Below are 20,499 nucleotides of genomic sequence, written 5' to 3' on the forward strand. Positions count from 1 at the left end.
AGCACACAACCTTGAGTTAACTTTTACTTTAACCAGTAAATGTCTAATATCCCTCAAGCAAAGTCTCCTAGAGTCCCATAGGACTGCAGTTATCTAGAAGGACATGGTTAAATGGGAATAAGAGTGTAGGAAGAAGAACAATATCTCAGTGAAAAATCAAAACAATGAAGCAGAGAGGGGTTAATATGGGGACAGGGGAGTGTGGAACATTAGTTGTTTTGACTAGGGAATGTTGGTTGTAGCAAATAACGTTTTTATCTGGAGAGGAACTAAGAAACAGAGGAAAAGGCATTTAACATATAACCTTTTGCTTCATTATTTTTCTGCAGAGTGAGGTGATGGAGGTAGAAAACAGCACAGTGGTGACAGAATTCATCCTCCTTGGTCTGACCCAGTCTCAAAATGCTCAACTCCTGGTCTTTGCACTCGTCTTAATTTTCTACCTCATCATCCTCCCTGGAAATCTCCTGATCATCCTCACCATAAGGTCAGACCCCGGCCTCACGGCTCCGCTCTATTTCTTCCTGGGCAACCTGGCCTTCCTGGACGCCTCCTACTCCTTCATCGTGGCTCCGCGGATGCTGGCGGACTTCCTCTCGGAGGAGAAGGTCATCTCCTACCGCGGCTGCATCACTCAGCTCTTCTTCCTGCATTTTCTCGGCGCAGGGGAGATGTTCCTTCTGGTTGTGATGGCCTTTGACCGCTACGTCGCCATCTGCCGGCCCTTACACTACTCCGCGCTCATGAGCCCCAGAACCTGCTATGCCTTGCTGGGGGCTCTGTGGCTTGGAGGCTTTGCCCACTCCATCGTACAAGTGGCCCTTATCCTGCACTTGCCTTTCTGTGGTCCAAATCAGCTGGATAACTTCTTCTGCGACGTCCCGCAGGTCATCAAGCTGGCCTGCGCCGACACCTTCGTGGTGGAGCTGCTGATGGTCTCCAACAGCGGCTTGCTCAGCCTCCTGTGCTTCCTGGGGCTTCTGGCCTCCTACACGGTCATCCTCTGCCGCGTGAAGGGGCGCTCCTCGGAGGGGACCAACAGGGCCGTCTCCACGTGCACCACCCACATTATCATCGTGTTCCTCATGTTCGGACCTGCTATCTTCATCTACACGCGCCCCTTCCGCTCTCTCCCGGCTGACAAGGTGGTTTCCCTCTTCCACACCGTCATCTTTCCTTTGATGAACCCTATGATTTATACGCTCCGCAACCAGGAAGTGAAAGCTTCCATAAGGAAGTTGTTAGGTCAGCACAGAGTTTGCAGAATGGAAGAGAAGAATTAGAAAAAGAAGAAAGGAAAAAGTCCAGTTGAAATAAGTTAAATATTTTCCTCATTCATGCCCTGAGTCAGTCACATAGCAAATAACTTCATTTATTAAGCACTTCCAATGTTCAGGTACTATTCTAGACATGTGAATAAGATCACCGAGATTCCGGGTCTTTCAGGGTTATATTCAAGTGAATAATGGTAAGTTGAACTACTCTTTCCAGTCCAATTTTTCTGCCACCCCATACTCCCCTAGCTCTTATTTATTTGGAACAGGATACACGTTGGCAGATTACTTGTAATTATGCTACAGTTTTAAAACATAAATATGAACTCTCCCGATGATCTTGTTATCTATTTTAGATTACGTAAAATAAAGTGTATTTGTTTATAATTTTTGTGTGTGTGGAACTTCTTCAAGCAATTTCCAGTATGAAGTCCAGGCTTCCTCTCTCTTTTCTCATAGTAGAGAATTATTTCTTTCATTCCACCATTCTCATTTCTTGTACTGCAAACCACGAAATCCTTTGCTGACTTTTTTCATTTTGCATTATAAAATGCATCTTCCCATTTAGCTTTTCTTCAGTGTCAGAAGCTGATGGTCTTCCCCCTTTCTTGAATTTCTGTTTCTCATATTGCTCACAAGCTGGGTGATGAGATTTCTCCTTAAGAAAGACATGTCTGCACTTTTTCTCCACTCTTCTGCTTATCTAATGAGTAAAGGATGTAGCTGTTCACAACTGCAACTTCCATCACTCAGAAAGGTAATATTTTCCACCATTTGTAGGACCTCCTCCTAAATCTGTAACATCCGCAGCACTGACCAGTTCTGTCCACTCTTCCCCATAAACTCTGTGTGTTCTAAAACTAGCTCTCAGTTTTTCAAATTGGACAGATTGTTTTCTTCTAAAACCAGTAGTCAACTGTGTTTGAGGCACTGTACTCAGCACTGTCACTAACCTCTTGCCATGGAATGAGAAGCACGTGATTTTCATATCACATTAATAAACATATACTTCATATTCCTGAAGTTTCTTTTTGTTTTTCAGATCACTTGGAAAAATCCTTCCTAGAAGTCATAAGTGTTCCTGTTATATGTGTTGTCATTTTATGCAATTCCTGAGCAAGTTGAGGGCTTGTGTAGAAACGGTCATATAGCTGTGATAGCCTGAACACTCATATGTGGTTGCAAAACTTGCACCAAATGAATCACAATTTGAGATGTAATTGGCAAATCAGGATGAATAAGACTCTCTGTTGTTATATTGGCATAATAGGAAATGTGAGAACACACATAACCATTTTCTAAATCACACAGGCAAAAAATTTATAGGCCCTAATTTGTAGGCTTCAGGTTATAGCACTTGAATCAAATCTTTCCTTTGAAACCTACTGTGCTCTCATCTATGGCCACATTTCTTCCCAGTACATAAAGTCCTTTGCATTTATTGTCAACATACTCACTAACATTCTTTACTTTGTTCTCTTGGTGCTGCATACTCCCTTGAGTTGCACTATGTGGGATGTCTTCCAACATTGAAATGGAAGAGGAAAATCATTATGTTGGACCAGGTCTGACATAAGATCAGAAAGGGTTTTAAAATTTATAAAAAACATAAAAAATAACACACACACACAAAGCATTAGCATCAGAGAGAGATAGTATTCTATAGCAAGTAAAAAAAAAAAAAAAAAGTACTATGTTAGAGATTGCTAGGGAGGTATTAGTTACCTACCTACTTTTTGTTGTCAAGGAAGGTCTTGTTGAATGTTGTGTAGCTGATAACAAGATAATTTGAAAGAATCAACCATGCAATTATCTAGGGACAAAAATACTAGGCGGAAAAGATGACTTAGTACAAGGACTTAAAGACTTATGAGCTTGGTACATTTGGAAACCATAAAGAGGAAGAGAAAAGCTACAGTATAGTTAGTGAGGGTGCAAATGGTTAAGAATCGATATTGAAAATGTTGGCAGGGGAAAAAAATCACAAAGAATATTTTAGGCAATAATAAGTTCAATTTATTCAAATTTCTAAAAGAAACCATTGAAAGACATTAAGAAGGAGAGTAACTACCTAGCATTTCCTATTTGACTTAAAACAGGATCCTCAAGATTCTGGCCAAAGGGTTTGAGTAGTAAAATATCATTAAATGGACAGTATCACACTGTTAAGTATTTTATTTTGTGAACACTAAAAGAGATAGTTATTTTTTTTCTAATTTGTTAGGGAGAGGAAAAGCAAGCTTTTATATTTTATCGAAAATGACCATTAAAAAACAACTAAAATAACTAATGGAATACATATGTTCCTTTCTAAAAAATTATAAAGAGGAATTTTTAAGGAAGTCACTTACAAATAACTTTACACTGAATGCAATGATGATAGTTAATAGCTTACCAATCACTATTTGGGTGCAAATAACTAAACCACTCTGATTATCTTTTTAAATAAATATATAAGGTATTAGAAGCTTATAAATTATTGGAAGGGCTGTTGACTTGGCATCCTAAAATAAATCCTTGGGGTTTTTTTGTTTTTGTTTTGTTTTTGTTTTTTTGAGACAGACTCTCAAGATGTTGCCCTAGGTAGAGTGCCGTGGCATCATAGCTCACAACCACCTTCAACTCTTGGGCTTAAGCAATCCCCTTGCCTCAGTTTATTTTTTATTTAGTTTTTAGTTTTTAGTAGAGACTAGGTCTTGCTTTTGGTTTCGAACTCGTAAGCTCAAGCAATCTACTCTCCTCAGCCTCCCAGAGTGCTAGGATTACAGGTGTGAGCCACTGCTCCCAGGCCCGTAAAAATCTTAAAACCTTAGTAATAAATTGGTCTATATAATTGGCTACTGTCCACATAGCAATTATGAATGTGGGGGATACAGAAATCATTTTTAACTACCAACTGAAGTATTTGAACCATGATCTATGATCAAGAAAGTACTGCAGAGTTGTTCTAGTGCTCTTAAATAAATTACCTTGCAAAATGGAAACCTTTTTTTCTCCATGCCTACTTCCCTCATTTCTAAATTTAAATCTTATGTAAGTGAATCAGAAGTTTTACAAGTACGTAAAGATCTGATTTCAACTATTTTAAATTGTGATTGAAGTCTACTGATGAGCCAGAGATATGTTGTGTGTCATGAAGGCTGCAAATCAGCTTCAGTTCTACAAAATTCCTATTAAGGTTAAGACAGCCTTGGCTCTATGGACTGTAGAATACTTTATTGTGGAGGGCTGCCCTGTGCACTGTGGGTTGTTTAGTATGGATACTACTATCCCTAGCCTCTACTCACTAGGTACCAGTAGCATCTACTCAGTTGTAACAACCAAAAATATCTCTACATATTGCCAAATGCCCTCTAAAAGGCAGATCTTCCCCAATGAGAAATGTAGCATTAACGGAATTTATTTCCACTGTATTGATCTTACAGTGAAATGGGTAAATTTTCATTTGGGAAAGTAACATGAACTAAAGCCTATACAACTTATAATTTTAAACAATAAAGATCTAAATTTAACAAAAATTACTAGAAACATCAGAATATTGAGAGATATAAAAATATAAATGAAAATAGACAGATAACTAAAATATAGCCAGAGATTATCCAAAGTGTAAAACTAATAGCAATGACTTTATAATAATAATGACTAGCATACTCAATATAGAAAAAGTGTAATAAATAAATTAAAAGAAAATTTTACCAGAAAACTGAAATTCAAAAATAGAAATAATTTTACATTTAAAAAATTCTGAAGTTAGAAATTCATTATATGAATTTAAAATCAGATTAAACAAGAAAAAGGCTATAGAATGAATTGGAAGTTTAAATCAATAGGAAATACAAAATTAAAAGGCTAACAAAATAAAGGAAAATAAAGGAAAGAATATTATAGATATGTGAGATGCAATGAAAATATCTTATAGATGTGTAATTGAAGTCCAAGTGGACAGGCAAAAAAGAGAAAGGGAAAGATGCAAAAAAGGGAAAGATGCAGTATTTGAAGAGAGAATTACTAAGAACTTTTATAAACTAAGAAAGGACATCAACCTGCATAAAAAATACATCATAAACCATAAGTAGAATAAACAACAAAACTACAAAAAACATCAATGTATAACAGACAAAAAGCAAAGATAAAAGAGAGTAAAATCTTTTCTCTGCAAATATTATAAAATATTAACAACTTTTAAAACAGAGATAAGCAACATTGTTTCTTTTTCGAACTGTTCCCTAAGAAAGTACATGTTCACCTTTTAGCAAATTTCTCTAACATAGTTGATCCTACTTTTGCTATTAGCTATCTTCTCTGTCACCTGTCCCAATAAGTATAGAACTAGTTATTGAAAACTTATCCTAGAAAGATTCATCTACATAGGGAATTACTTTTCAAATAAAGGTCACATAAGTCAAGTTTCTCAGGGAGCATAAATCTTTTAGGTTAAAAAATCAGGATATTATCTTTAGAAATTAGGTAATCTCTGTGGTGGTGAATGCATTTATTTATAATTTAAGACTATCATCATGTATCTCCATTCCCCAGCAAATGTGTGCTTTGCCTAATTTTTTTAAACATTTCTTTTTATTTTTAATTATGGTTCAAATTTCTCAGTATAAATGAAGTGGAAAGCATTGTTCATGATGTTGTAATGGTTTTCATATTTCATTTGTTCTCACTGGTACCACCCTGGAGATTTCGATGGATAAAGGAGAATTTTAAAAAGTGAAACAATGCCAAGGAAGATAACTAATAAAGGGGGAAGGGACATAAGCAGTTATTTTTCCAATATTCAGCTTGAGAAGAGTTCTTAATTTACTTAAGAATCAACGTTATAAGCATTGCTATTATATTATATTTGGAGGTAAGTGATCGGGATCACTGAAGTTTTAACTTTATTATGTATGTGAAGCACTAATAGCAATAGATGTACTTTCCTGTATAAGTCTGTAAATTTATTCTTACCTAGAAAAGTTAGATAGAAAGATATTAATAGATAGACAGGAGTATCAATGATAGATAAAGAGATAATAGATTTTTTATAACTTTAATTATGATGAGATGGTAATACTTTAAAGCCTAGAGAGTTCTCAGCATTCTATATAATTGAAGGTAAATTTTTTTGTATAAAGACAGCTCAGTGCTTGTATTTTTTATTGATTAATTTATTTATAATTGACACATTATAGTTGTACATATTTATGAAGTAAACAGTAACATTTCAATGCATGTATACATTTTACATATAAAATGATCAAATCATTACCACATCTATCACTTTAGATATTTATCATTTCTTTGTGGTCATAAGACTCAAAATCTTCTCTTTTAGCTATCTTGAAATATACACCACATTGCTACTTGCTACAGGCATCCTACTGTGTTTAATAGTACACCAGAACTCATTCTTTTTAAAATTTTTTATGAAATTATTTAGTTTCCTTGCCTATAATTTATAGTAACAAACTTGAATTTTAGTATTAATATCATTATTATTTATTGAACAAACACATTTTATAGCATTTTGCAAAGTACCGTTGTTAGTATTTTACACAAGTAAAAATGTGCTTGGATTCTCAGAACAACCAACCTTTTAAAGGAGGTGCTGATACTATTCCCCTTTACAAACGAAGAAATTGAGATTCAGAGAGGGTAACTAACTTGTCCAAAACTACACAGCTTGTCAATGCTGAAGACAGAATTCTACCCTTAACATTTTAGCTGGCTAGCCAATGGCCCAGATCTGTTTCTATACAAAACACATATGAACTTAACAGTTTTCAGTGAAATTACATAGGGTTATTATCATCATGTTACTTAAAGGAAAAGATTACTCTGTGAAAAAGAAGAGAGATACTACACCATGAAATCCAGATCATATGTGACTCTCTTCATTTTCTTAATTAATAATTTCTATTTGCACACTCTGTGCAAAACTTATTCTTCCTGTCAAATGTAACTTTGTACCCCTTTATTAACCTCTCCCAATCCTCCCCCTCCCTCAATCCTCCCCATTTTCTGTTCTATTCTTCACTTCTATAAAATCAATTATTTTAGATCCACTTATGAGTGAGACCATGTGGTGTTGTCTTTCTGTGACTGGTCTATTTCACTTAACATAATAATCCTCCAGGTTCATTGATGTAACTGCAAAGTACAAAATTTCATTCTCTTTTATGGCTGAATACTATTTCATTACATCTATACACCACATTTTCTTTACCCATTCATCTGGATAAGCATTTAGGTTGATTCTATTCTCTGATATCATGCTTTAATTCCTTGCTTTTTGTTTCGAGTTATAAGTTTTTCCTTTGTGGTTACCACAAAGCATACAAAAAATATTTTACAGTTCTAATAAGTAATTTTAAACTGAGAAGAACTTAACTTTGATCATAAAAGAAACAAGTCAAAACTAAGTCTACAAGTGGCCAGACGAGATGACTTATGCCTGTAATCCTAGCAGTCTGGGAGGCTGAGGCGGGTGGATTGCCTGAGCTCACAAATTTGAGACCAGCCTGAGCCAGGGCCAGAGCAAGACCTCATCTGTAAAAATAGCCAGGCATTGTGGCGGTGCCTGTAGTCCCAGCTACTTGGAAGGCCGAGGCAAGAGACTTGCTTGAGCCCAAGAGTTTGAGGTTGCTGTGAGCTAAGATGCCACAGCACACTACCAAGGGTGACAAAGTGAGATTCTTGTCTAAAAAAAAAAAAAAAATCTACATTTTAACTTCACACACTTACATTTTGATGTCTCAAATTGCATATTGCTTATTACTTAACAAATTATCGTGCTTATTTCTATGTTTAATAGTGCTGCCTCTTGGTCCTCATAGTAAATTTATGAGAAGTTTAAGCACAATTACATTATTAGCACATTCTAAATTTGTCGGCATACTTACTTTTATCAATGAGATTTATGCTTTTGGGGTTTTTTGTGGCACTCTAATGTCCTTTTCCTTCAGAGAGAAGAATTTTTTTTTTAGATTTCTAGATTTTTTTTCTAATACTTTAAGTTTACTAAATGAATTTCATGTAATTATTGATATTAATTATGTAAGTTCTGTGCCTGGTTTTGCATCCAAATCATCACGCCAGATATTCATTCTATGTAGTTTCTTTCTAAAAGATTCTCCCAACAAATAGTTTAGAATGATAAGCTAAAAAAACTTCAATGTTATGATGCCTTATGGAAGAAATATAGAGAAATTATAATGTTGTATCATGTCATTTATATTGAATTTCAATATCACTTTGTCATCATCTTTCTAATTGTATTACCTAATTACTAGTTATTTAATGTAACGGTTGGTAGTGGCTCCCCACTCATATTCATTTTACAGAACCAGTGGAATGGCTACCTTTCGGGTGATGCAACAGTATTTTTAGCCTTTCACTTCATTGTCCTGATTTCCTCATTGTCTTTTTGTGAGAGTACCCTCTCAGTAAATACATAATTTGCATAAAAATCCCACTCGGGCATACGTCTTCCTTTTTATTTCAGATTAATATGATGGTACAAATGATTAGGATATACCGTTTTGCCTTTCTAAGGTATAGTTCAAGTTGTAGTTAAGCCCCTCATCTAGGGGGTGTGTTGTGTACCCCCACATTGCGCACATGAGGTGATAGCTCACCTTTCCCGCTCTTCCTACCCTTTTGCCCCTCCCTCTGCCCCCCCCAAACTTGAATATACTTGTGTTTTTGTCTTGTATGGATATGTAGTTGTTTTCTGTTGGTTTCATATTAGTATTGAGCACATTGGATACTTGCTTTTCCATACTTGTGTTACTTTACTAGGAAGAATGGGCTTCAATTCCACCCAAGTAAATACAAAAGATGTAAAGTCTCTATCTTTTTATGGCTGAATAGTATTCCATGGTGTACATATAGCACAGTTTATTAATTCATTCATAGGTTGATGGGCACTTGGGTTACATCCACATCTTGGTAATTGTGAATTGAGCTGCAATAAACATGGGGCTCACTTCTTGAAAGGCCAGTTGTAGGCAGTTATCCTCTCTGAGGCATAGTACCATGTACATAGGGCCAATATCTTTCTTCACATATTACGTGTATACATTTTACTCTCAGATATAAATGCTAAATTTCAAAGTGAACATGTAATTCTAAAAATTAAGCATCCTTTCTCATCTCACTAACAGATAACCTGATCTTCTCTCTAGGTAATTTTAGAGGAGACACTGAATAAAAATGGATAGAGGAAATCAATCTGCAGTGTCAGATTTTGTGCTTCTGGGACTTTGCCACTCTTGGGATATTCAGGTCTTATTTTTAATAATATTTTTTATGCTTTATCTGATCATTGTATCTGGAAATATTGTCATTGTACTCTTAATCATCACTGATTCCCATCTCCATTCTCCCATGTACTTCTTTTTGGCCAACCTGTCCTTCATTGATATGTGGCTTTCTTCAGTCACCACTCCTAAGATGATCACAGACTTTCTCAGAGAGAATAAGACCATTTCCTTTGAAGGTTGCATGTGCCAGATACTCTTTGTGCATTTTGTTGGAGGGGGTGAAATGGTGCTTCTAGTGATAATGGCATATGACCGCTATGTGGCAATCTGCAAACCACTCCACTACTCCACCATTATGAGTCTGCAAAAGTGTATTGGGCTGGTGGTGACTTCCTGGACCATTGGCTTTGTGCATGCCATGAGTCAAATGGTTGTAATTGTTCAGCTGCCCTTCTGTGGTCCTAGGGACATAGACAGCTTCTTCTGTGATATACCACTGGTCATCAAGCTTGCCTGCATAGACTCCTCTAACTTGGAAATATTAATGAACGGTGACAGTGGGGTTGTTGCAATGACCTGCTTTATTCTGCTGCTGATATCCTACACATATATTCTTCTGACTGTCCAACAAAGCTCTAAAGCTGGGGCATCTAAGGCACTGTCTACCTGCACTGCTCACATCATAGTAGTGGTGCTCTTCTTTGGACCCTGCATCTTCATCTACGTATGGCCACTCAGCATTACCTGGGTGGACAAATTTCTTGCTGTGTTCTACTCTGTTATTACACCTCTCCTAAATCCAGCCATTTATACCCTGAGAAATAAAGAGATGAAAAATGCTATGAAGAGATTCAGAAGCTACTACACTGGTTCTAATGTTAATATTTAATGCTCAGAAGCTTCAATGGGAGTACTTGATGTTGACTATGTTTACCTTGTAAAATAGATGGGGAATTCAGGATATTTGATTTATGACTGCATGTTATTTTTGGCTCCACATACACAAATGGAGTTAATAAAATTCAGGGAATTTCAGCATTTCTTAGTCAACTGACAGAACACCATGAAATATTTTTCTAAACTATAAACACTAATAATCCTTCATTATGAGAAAATTACTTAGTCTGCCTATAACATTAACAAAATTAAACAAATTCCTGTAATTCACTCAACAAATCCATGTATCCATTCTAATGGATTGCACCTTAATGAACTATTATTTTGAATTTTCTCTAAACCCCATTGGGAAACAAATAATGTTTCTGTAGTATTGACACCTTCTCCTAATCCTCACTTGCCTTTTCTCCAAAAGTAAAACATTATTATTTTTTTCTTATTCTAGCTTCTTACCCAAATACTAATGGAGAAAAAGTAAATAAAAGATGATATAAAATGGTAAAAAAAAAAAAAAACGTAAGGCATAATAGTAGAGGTTATTCTCTGCTTGGTTTTAACTAACTTAATAAAAGTTAAAAATAAAATAAAATAAATTATAGTGATATTCCCTTTAGTTATCTCATTCTTAGAGACTATTATTTATACTTTATATTATTAACCGTTTTTGTAAAATTTTAAAAATGTAATCCCCTGAGGTAGAGACCATGCTTTACTTGGTTCATTATTAACACTATAATACATGGTATACCAGTTAATATATGATAAACATTCAAAATATTTTAATATATCAATAGAAGTCATTTTTTTCATTCAAATGTCTAACATTTATTTACCAAGGTATACATAAGTAAGTTTTTCTGGCATTAAAAATTATTCTACATTTTAAATAATATTTCTTTTCTTTCTCCAGAATTATAAATTATGATTAAAATTCACTTATGAGAATAAACAATAAAAATCATAAACCAAAAGGATGGAATGTATACAGTTTTTATTTTTCTTAATATGAGAACAAAATATTTACACAAGTGACAAAATAAAAATATTGCAGATATTTTTAACTTGACTGCCTAGTCTATGCCATTATATTATATGCTTTGCCCTAAATTCTTTTAGAATTACCAAAAAATTATAAATGAGAAAATAAGACTCAGATGTAGAAATTAAATCCATGAACTCCAAATTCCATGTCCTGCAAAATTATCCTATAAAAGTGAAGAAGTAATAAAAACTTTCTTAGGCTAGGCACGCTGGCTCATGTTTGTAATCCCAGTACCTTGGAGGTTGAGGTGAATGGATTGCCTGAGCTCAGGTGAGTGGATTGCCTGAGCTCAGGTGAGTGGATTGCCTGAGCTCAGCTCTTAAGCAAGATCTTCATCTCTACTAAAATTAGAAAAACTTGCCAGGCGTGGTGGCTGATGCCTGGAGTCCTAGCTACTCTGGAGGCTGAGGCAAGCTGATTGCTTGAGCTCAAGTGTTTGAGGTTGCTATGGGTTATGATGCCACAGCATTTTACCCAGGGTGATGCAGTGAGACTTTATTAGACAAATAAAATGGCTTTCTTAGACAAATGAAAACTGAGAGAATTTGTTGCCAGTAGAATTGTCCAGCATGGAAGGTTAAAAGAAGTTCTTCAGAGAGAAGGAAAATAATATAGGTCAGAAACTTAGATCTACATAAAGAAAAAGAATTAGATAAAGAATAAATAAAAGTTAAATAAAAACTTATTTTTCTTATTCTTAATCAATATAACATATAACAGTCTGTTTATATAATAATAATAGCTGTGTATTCTATTATTATGTTTATGTGCTATATGCAGGATTATAGCTATGAATAAGTGAAATGAATGCCAGCAATGATACCAGGGATAGGAGTAAGGAATTAGGAGTACCTTGTTATTACATACTTGTACAACCTGTGAAGTGGTATAATGTTATTTGAAAGTAGACTTGGATTAGTTGTAAATGTATATTACAAACTCCAAAGGAAAAAAAATTTAAGTTTAAAAAAAGTATAATTGATTTGCTAACAAAGGAGAGAAAATAGAATTATAAAAGGTTCAGTTAGGGCCACATAAGCTAGCAGAAAGCAAAAAAGGGCAGTGAATAGAAAACATTAACTTGTATGAAATTTTATTCAGCTACATCAGTAATTAATTTAAATGATGGTATAAATACACTATTTAAAAAATAGAGATAGGGTGGATCAAAAACTAGTCCCAACTACATTTCATTGATAAGAAACACACACAGACCCAACTACATTTCATCCACAAGAAACACACTGTAGGGGGGCTCCTGTGGCTCAGTGAGTAGGGCGCCCCATATGCCGAGGGTCACAAACACATAAATCATGTATGCATTAATGCATTTATGGAGTACAATGTGCTGATTTCATATACAATTTGGAATGCTTACATTGAACTAATTAATATATCCCTAATCTCATTTACTTATTCTGTTACGATATTTACACTCTATACTTAATAGATCATTTTTATACCAAAATAACAAAATATAGCTGAAAATTTTCAAACTATTTGGAGATTTAAAAATCCCACTTCTAAATAACACGTGGGCCAAGGAAAAAAATCCCAAGAAAAACTATATATAAAATATTTTAACTAAATTAAAAAGAGAATACAAATTATTGAAATTCATGGCATGCATCAAAAATAGTGCTTAGAAAGAAATTTATAGCATTGAGTGTATATACACTCATTAGAAATGAAGTAATGTCTAAAATCAATTATCTGAGGTCCCACTTTAGGAAGCTAGGGAATAAAAGGGAACATTAAATCAAAATAATCAGAAGAAAAGAAACAATAAAAAGTAGAGCAGAAATCAATTAAAATGAAACATTATAATAGAGAAAGTCAACAAAGCCAAAAGCTGTTTCTTAGAAAAGATTGATAAAACAAGTATGTTTCTAGCCAGACTAAGGAAAAGCAAAAGAAGAAACAAATTATTAACATTAGAAATAAAACAGAGATGCCACTATATAACACCTGGACATTAAAAGATAATAAAGGAATATTATTAAAAAGTCTATGCTCACAAATTTGATAACCCACATGACATGAACAAATCTCTTTAAAGATGTAATCTGCCACAATGCACATAAAAAGAAACAGGTAATCTTATTAACAGACCTATATCTATTAAATAAATTAAATACGTGATTAGCAGCCCTCCAAAACAGAAAGCACCAGGCCCTGAAGAGTTCACTGATGAATTCTACCAAACATTTATGGAAGAAATGATACCAATTCTTTACAATTTCTTCCAGAAAGCAGAAGCAGAGAGGATCCTTCCTAACTCATATGAAGCTAGGATTTCCCCCATACCAACACCAGGGAAAGATAATATAAGAAAGGAAAACTATGCACTAATATCACTCATGAATGTAAATGCAATGCTGTATTAGCAAATTGAATCTAGTAATGTCTAAAAATATATACAGCAGTTTTCTATCTGGTTCTAGAAAACAAGAAACCCCCTACTTTCCTAGGTATCTATCTATTAGACACACCATGTTTCCAGGATGAATTTGGAAGAGGGTTGGGATATGATTCAGACTATTACGGCAATTGTTAAAACAATTATGACTACTTTGAATGTGATGATTAAGTGCTACTCTCTGCCCTTGGCTATTCCAGAGTTTTATTCCTTTGTCACTAGAGAACTAAATTCCATAGCAGAATTTCCAACTGCTATTACCCTTGGGTACAGATTACAGCCATAAATGTACTGCTTAACGTTTTTGGTTACCACCTCAAAAGTATCCCATCAGTATCCTCTCAGAAAATATATTCAAAACATCCACAAATTGTAACATAGTCTATAGTACCCTCAAAAATGTTCTGTAAATTTTCTTCTAGTTCATTAATGTGAATCTGGGCCATCTGATATATCAGGTCACATGACTAAACAACTTCTGTAATCTCTATGTACCCTTCTTTCAACTTTTGAAAAAAATGAATAATACTATGAAGCAGTTGCTAAAGACTTTACTGGGTATTAGAAAATTAAACTGATATTCCAATTGTCTTATAATTAAAAACATTCTATCATGAAAATTTCAAGATGGGGAATTTTCCTAAAAAGATTTAAGATTCAATATGTTTGACCTCAGAAGAAAATAGCTATCCTTAAAACTGGAAGATATAATAGGATCATATTTATTTTTAAACATGAGAGGAGGGGTAACATAAATGTCATTTTATTATGCACAATTCCTGATATATATGAGAAATACAACATGAAAGTTATAGGGAAGTGAATTTCATTTCAATATAAGAATACAATTTCAATTAGAACAGGTAAGGTTTACAAAACATTGTGTTGCTGTATGTGATGGTCAACTTTCCAGGCCTTGAAGTCTAAAAGGACAGATTGCTTGTTTGGCTGAACATAGAATGGTGCCTATACTTGAACTGGATCCATTGTTAAACAAGATTAAAGCTGAGGTAATGCCATTAACATTTTTTCAATCTCGGTTCACTTCTACATTTTTTGAATAAATGTTTGTTCAAAATTCATAACTTTTTATTGCCTCTACACATTTAAAGAGCATGGGTAACCTAAGTTTGGGAGGAAGAAGAACAACTTTCCCTCTTGGTGAACAGATCCCAAAATGGCATTCACAGCACTACTAATTGTTCAAATATTCTTTATTAATTTTATTATTTTCTTATTATGTGACTGTTAAACAATATTTAATTTTTCCTTCAAAATTTATATTTATGTAACAGTACATTTATTAACAAAATTAGTAAAATAAAGGAAAAGAAAGAACAATAAACCTGAATCAACAAAGAATGTGAATGTGCTTTGAAAGAGTGACTATGATAAGAACAAAAATATTTTTCAACTCAAAGTGAGAGGAAAATACCCATGTATACCAATGTATTTGTAAATATTCTTGGGGATTGGAATTCACAAAAAGAAATTTATGGTGTTCTATGCACTAGTCAAAATGTGGTCCACACAAAAAGTGTAATGCAAAGTTTTATAACTATGTAAAATTCTCTATAAAAAGCTATTGAATATACAAGCATGTTACTGGTTATTAATTTGGAAAGAACTACCCAGAGTTTCTGAGCTCCTGGATTAAGGACAACAAATTGTCTTTAGACAGCATAACCTTTTAAACAGTTGTGTTTACAGTGGTGCTTACTGAAGGTACCACCTGTGCCTTCTATCAAAGAAGTTATTTAGATCTTCCTCAGACTCAGGACTTGAACACTCAGTCTCCTCATTGCCATCTTCATGTCTTTGTTCCTCAGAGTGTAAATGGCAGGATTCAGAATGGGCGTAATCAGAAAGTCCAAAATGGCAACAAACTTATCCCGTGGTACTGGGGGAAATGGCCACTTATAAATAAAGATACATGGTCCAAAAAATAAGATTACCACAATAATGTGAGCTGAAAGAGTTGAGAGAGCCTTGGACAAACCAGCTGAAGAACGTTTCTGTACAGTAACTAATGAAGATATAGGAAATGATCAGTAAGAAGAAGGTGCCTGTGGATATGAACCCACTGTTGGCAGTAACTACGAACTCTGTTCTGTAGGTATCTGTGCAAGCAAGTTTGATGAACCAAGGAAGATCACAGTAAAAGCTATCTATCTCATTGGGACCACAAAAAGGCAAATAGACAACAAAAGCCAACTGGGCCACTGAGTGAATGAGACCAATAGCCCAAGCACCAGACAGAAGCAAAACACATAACCATGGGCTCATGATGGTCAAGTAGTGGAGCGGCCTGCATATGGCCACATATCTGTCCAGTGCCGTGACTATGAGCAGCACCATCTCAGATCCACCCAGGACATGAAGGACAAATATCTGGATGACACATCCTTGGAATGATATGGTATTATACCCAGAGGACAGGTCAGAAATCATCTTAGGAATTGTTAGGGTAGAAAGCCATAAATGAAAGATTTCCTAACAGGAAGTACATAAGAGAATATAAATGAAGGTCAAAAGTCACTGTAAACAGAACAAGAATGTTTCCCACAACAATTATTACATAAAACACTGTCAAGATGGCAGGAGGAAATGCTGTACTGGTCCGTAAGTTGAAAGTCCCAGCAATACAAATTCAGACACCTCAGAGTAATTTGCTTCATACATTGGTTTTTGTCCCGTGTGACCTAAAAGACCACAAACAAAATAAGAACAAAGGAATTCATCTAAAAGAAATGATTTAAAGTGCTTTTAAATATGTTATTAGAAAAAGAAAATCTTCATGAGTAGCCATATGATGTTTTGAAAATTTTAGGCATTCATTTATTCATTCAGTGAATATTTCTAAGGAGTATTTACTATGTGCCAGGAATTATGTCAAGTTTTTTTTTAATTAAATCATAGCTGTGTACATTGATATGATCATGGGGCATCATACACTAGCTTCACAGACCGTTTGACATACTTTCATCACACTGGTTAACACAGCCTTCCTGGCATTCTCTCAGTTACTGTGTCAAGACACTTACATTCCACATTTACCAAGTTTCACATATACCCTCGTAAAATGCACCGCAGGTGTAATCCCACCAATCCCCCTCCCTCTACCCACCTCCTCCCTCCCACCCCTCCTTTTCCCCCTTCCCCCTATTCTTAGGTTGTAACTGGGTTATAGCTTTAATGTGAAAGCCCTAAATTAATTTCATAGTAGGGCTGAGTACATTGGGTACTTTTTCTTCCATTCTTGAGATACTTTACTAAGAAAAATATGTTCCAGCTCCATCCATGTAAGCATGAGAGAGGTAAAGTCTCCATCTTTCTTTAAGGCTGCATAATATTCCCTGGTGTACATATACCACAATTTATTAATCCATTCGTGGATCGATAGGCACTTGGGCTTTTTCCATGACTTAGCAATTATGAATAGGGCTGCAATAAACATTCTGGTACAAATATCTTTGTTATAATATGACTTTTGGTATTCTGGGTATATACCTAGTAGAGGAATTGTAGGATGGAATGGCAGATCTATTTTTATATCTCTAAGTGTTCTCCAAATATCTTTCCAAAAGGAATGTGTTAATTTGCATTCCCACCAGCAGTGTAGAAGTGTTCCCTTTTCTCCACATCCACGCCAACATCTCTGGTCTTCGGATTTTGTGATATGAGCTAATCTTACTAAAGTTAGACGATACCTCAAAGTAGTTTTGATTTGCATTTCTCTGATGATTAAAGATGATGAGCATTTTCTCATATGTCTGTAGGCTGTGCGCCTATCCTCTTCACAAAAGTCTCTCTTCAAGTCCTTTGCCCAGCTTGCGATGGGATCACTTGTTCTTTTCTTGCTTATAAGTTTGAGTTCTCTGTGGATTCTAGTTATTAAAACTTTGTCAGAGACATAACCTGTAAATATCTTCTCCCATTCTGAGGGCTATCTGCTTACTTTACTTACTGTGTTCTTGGCTGTGCAGAGGCTTTTTAGTTTGATCAGGTCCCAGTAGTGTATTTTTGAAGCTGCTTCAATTGCCCGGAGGGTCCTCCTCATAAAATACTCGCCCAGACCGATTTCTTCAAGGGTTTTCCCTGCACTTTCCTCTAGTATTTTTATAGTTTCATGTCTTAAGTTTAAATCTTTAATCCAGTGAGAGTCTATCTTAGTTAATGGTGAAAGGTGTGGGTCCAGTTTCAGTCTTCTACAGGTTGCCAGCCAGTTCACGCAGCATCATTTGTTAAATAGGAATCTTTTCCCCACTGAATGTTTTTAATTGGCTTGTCAAAGATCAAATAACGGGAAGTAGCTAATTCATCTCTTGGTTTTCTATTCCATTCCAGACATCTACTTCTCTGTTTTTGTGCCAGTACCATGCAGTTTTGATCACTATCAATTTTTAGTATAGTCTGAGGTCTGGTAGCGTGATTCCTCCCACTTTGTTTTTATTTCTGAGTAATGTCCTGGCTATTCAAGGATTTTTCTGATTCCATATAAAATGAGCTATTGTTTTTTCAAGATCTTTAAAGTATGACAGTGGAGCTTTATTAGGGATTGCATTAAACTTGTATATTACTTTGGGTAGTATGGACATTTTAACAATGTTGATTCTTCCCAGCCATGAGCATGGTATGTTTTTCCATTTGTTCACATTTTCAGCTATTTCTTTTCTTAGAGTTTCATAGTTCTCTTTATAGAGATCTTTCATGTCCTTTGTTAGATAAACTCCCAAGTATTTCATCTTCTTTGGCACTACTGTGAATGGAATACAGTCCTGAACTCTTTTTTCAGCTTGATTATTGTTGGTATATATAAAAGTTACCGATTTATGAATGTTGATTTTGTAACCTGAGACACTGCTGTATTCTTAGATCACTTCTAAGAGTTTTGTAGTAGAATCCCTGGTGTTTTCCAGATATACAATCATATCATCTGCGAAGAGTGAAAGTTTGATCTCTTCTGACTCTATATGGATACCCTTAATCAACTTTTCTTCCCTAATTGTGGTGGCTAAAACTTCCATTACATTGTTAAAGAGCAGTGGAAACAGTGGGCAGCCTTGCTTGGTTCCTGAACTGAGTGGAAATGATTTCAATTTAACTCCATTCAATACGATATTGGCTGTGGGTTTGCTGTAGATGGCCTCTATCAGTTTAAGAAATGTCCCTTCTATACCAATTTTCTTAAGTGTTCTAATCATGAATGGATGTTGGATGTTATCAAAAGCTTTTTCTGCTTCAATTGAGAGAATCATATGGTCTTTGTTTCTTAATTTGTTTATGTGCTGAATTATACTTATAGATTTACATATATTGAACCAGCCTTGAGACCCTGGCATAAAACCGACTTGGTCATCATGTATAAATGTTCAATGTGTTGCTAGATTCTGTTTGTCAGGATCTTGTTGGATATTTTTGCATCTATATTCATTAGTGATATTGGTCTATAATTTTCTTTTCTTTTTGGGTCTTTTCTTGGTTTGGGGATCAGGGTGATGTTTGCTTCATAGAACGTGTTGGGTAGTCTTCCTTCTTTTAATTTGGAACAGGTTGAGTAATATAGGTACTAATTACTCTTTAAAGGTTTGGTAGAATTCTGAAGTGAAGCCATCTGGTCCCGGGCTTTTCTTTTTAGGAAGATTTTATATGGTTGATGCTATTTCATAACTTGATATTGGCCTGTTAAACTTTTCTACTTGATTCTGGCTAAGTCTTGGAAGGTGACATGCTTCCAAGTATTGGTCAATTTCCTTCATATTTTCATATTTCTGAGAATAAAGTTTCTTGTAATATTAATAAAGGATTTTTTGAATTGCTAAGGAGTCTGTTGTTATTTCATCTTTCTCGTTTCTGATTGATGAGATAGAGATTTTACTCTTTCTTTCCTGGTTAGGTTAGCCAAAGGTTTATCTATTTTATTGACCTTTTCAAAAAATCAACTTTTGATTTATTGATCTGTTGTATAATCCTTTTGCTTTCAATTTCATTTAATTCTGCTCTAATTTGGGTTATTTCTTTTCTTCTACTGGTTTCGGGGTTGGAATGTTCTTCCTTTTCCAGTTGCTTGAGATGTCCCATTAAGTTGTTAACTTCCTCTCTTTACGTTCTCTTGAGGAAGGCTTGCAGTGCTAAAAATTTCCCTCTTAGAACTGCCTTTGCAGTATCCCAGCGTTTAGGATAATTTGTGTCTTCAGTGTCATTTTGTTCCAAAAATTTGACAATTTCCTTCTTAATCTCATCTCTGACCCAGCTATCATTTAGCATAAGGTTATTTAACTTCCATATTTTTGTATGAGTATGCAGATTCCTATTGTTTATGAGTTCAACTTTTATTCCATAGTGATCCAAGAAGATGCAAGGAATAATTTCTATTCCTTTAAATTTACTGAGGTTAGACTTGTGACCTAAGATGTGATCTATTTGAAGTATGTTTCGTGGGCTGATGAGAAGTATGTGTATTCAGTTTTGTTGGGATAAAATGTTCTGTAGATGTCTGCTAAATCCAAATGTTGGATGGTTAGGTTTCAATCTAAAATTTCTTTTTTTTTTTTAATATATTTTTAATGACTGAGACAAAAACACCTAAAACCTCAATTTCTGGAAAAACCACTT

General features: G+C 34.8%; 2 protein-coding genes and 1 pseudogene across 2 annotated transcripts; 2 read left to right on the forward strand and 1 right to left on the reverse strand.

Moving 5' to 3' along the window:
- The first annotated feature begins 338 nt into the window (after window positions 1-338).
- LOC128588651 (olfactory receptor 4N5) lies at window positions 339-1,283 on the forward strand. The gene has a single exon (XM_053595530.1). The coding sequence runs from the start codon at window positions 339-341 to the stop codon at window positions 1,281-1,283; it is 945 nt and encodes a 314-aa protein (XP_053451505.1).
- Window positions 1,284-9,476: 8,193 nt separating this feature from the next.
- On the forward strand, window positions 9,477-10,415 carry LOC128588652 (olfactory receptor 4K14-like). The gene has a single exon (XM_053595531.1). The coding sequence runs from the start codon at window positions 9,477-9,479 to the stop codon at window positions 10,413-10,415; it is 939 nt and encodes a 312-aa protein (XP_053451506.1).
- Window positions 10,416-15,641: 5,226 nt separating this feature from the next.
- Window positions 15,642-16,566, reverse strand: LOC128588654 (olfactory receptor 4F6-like; annotated as a pseudogene).
- Between the last annotated feature and the right edge of the window lie 3,933 nt (window positions 16,567-20,499).

Source organism: Nycticebus coucang, chromosome 6, assembly GCF_027406575.1.
Source record: "Nycticebus coucang isolate mNycCou1 chromosome 6, mNycCou1.pri, whole genome shotgun sequence".
NCBI classification, from domain to species: Eukaryota; Metazoa; Chordata; class Mammalia; order Primates; family Lorisidae; genus Nycticebus; species Nycticebus coucang.

Excerpts from the sequence above, each read along its gene's own strand:
- LOC128588651 (XM_053595530.1), top strand. The coding sequence starts at position 339 with ATGGAGGTAGAAAACAGCACAGTGGTGACAGAATTCATCCTCCTTGGT.
- LOC128588652 (XM_053595531.1), top strand. The coding sequence starts at position 9,477 with ATGGATAGAGGAAATCAATCTGCAGTGTCAGATTTTGTGCTTCTGGGA.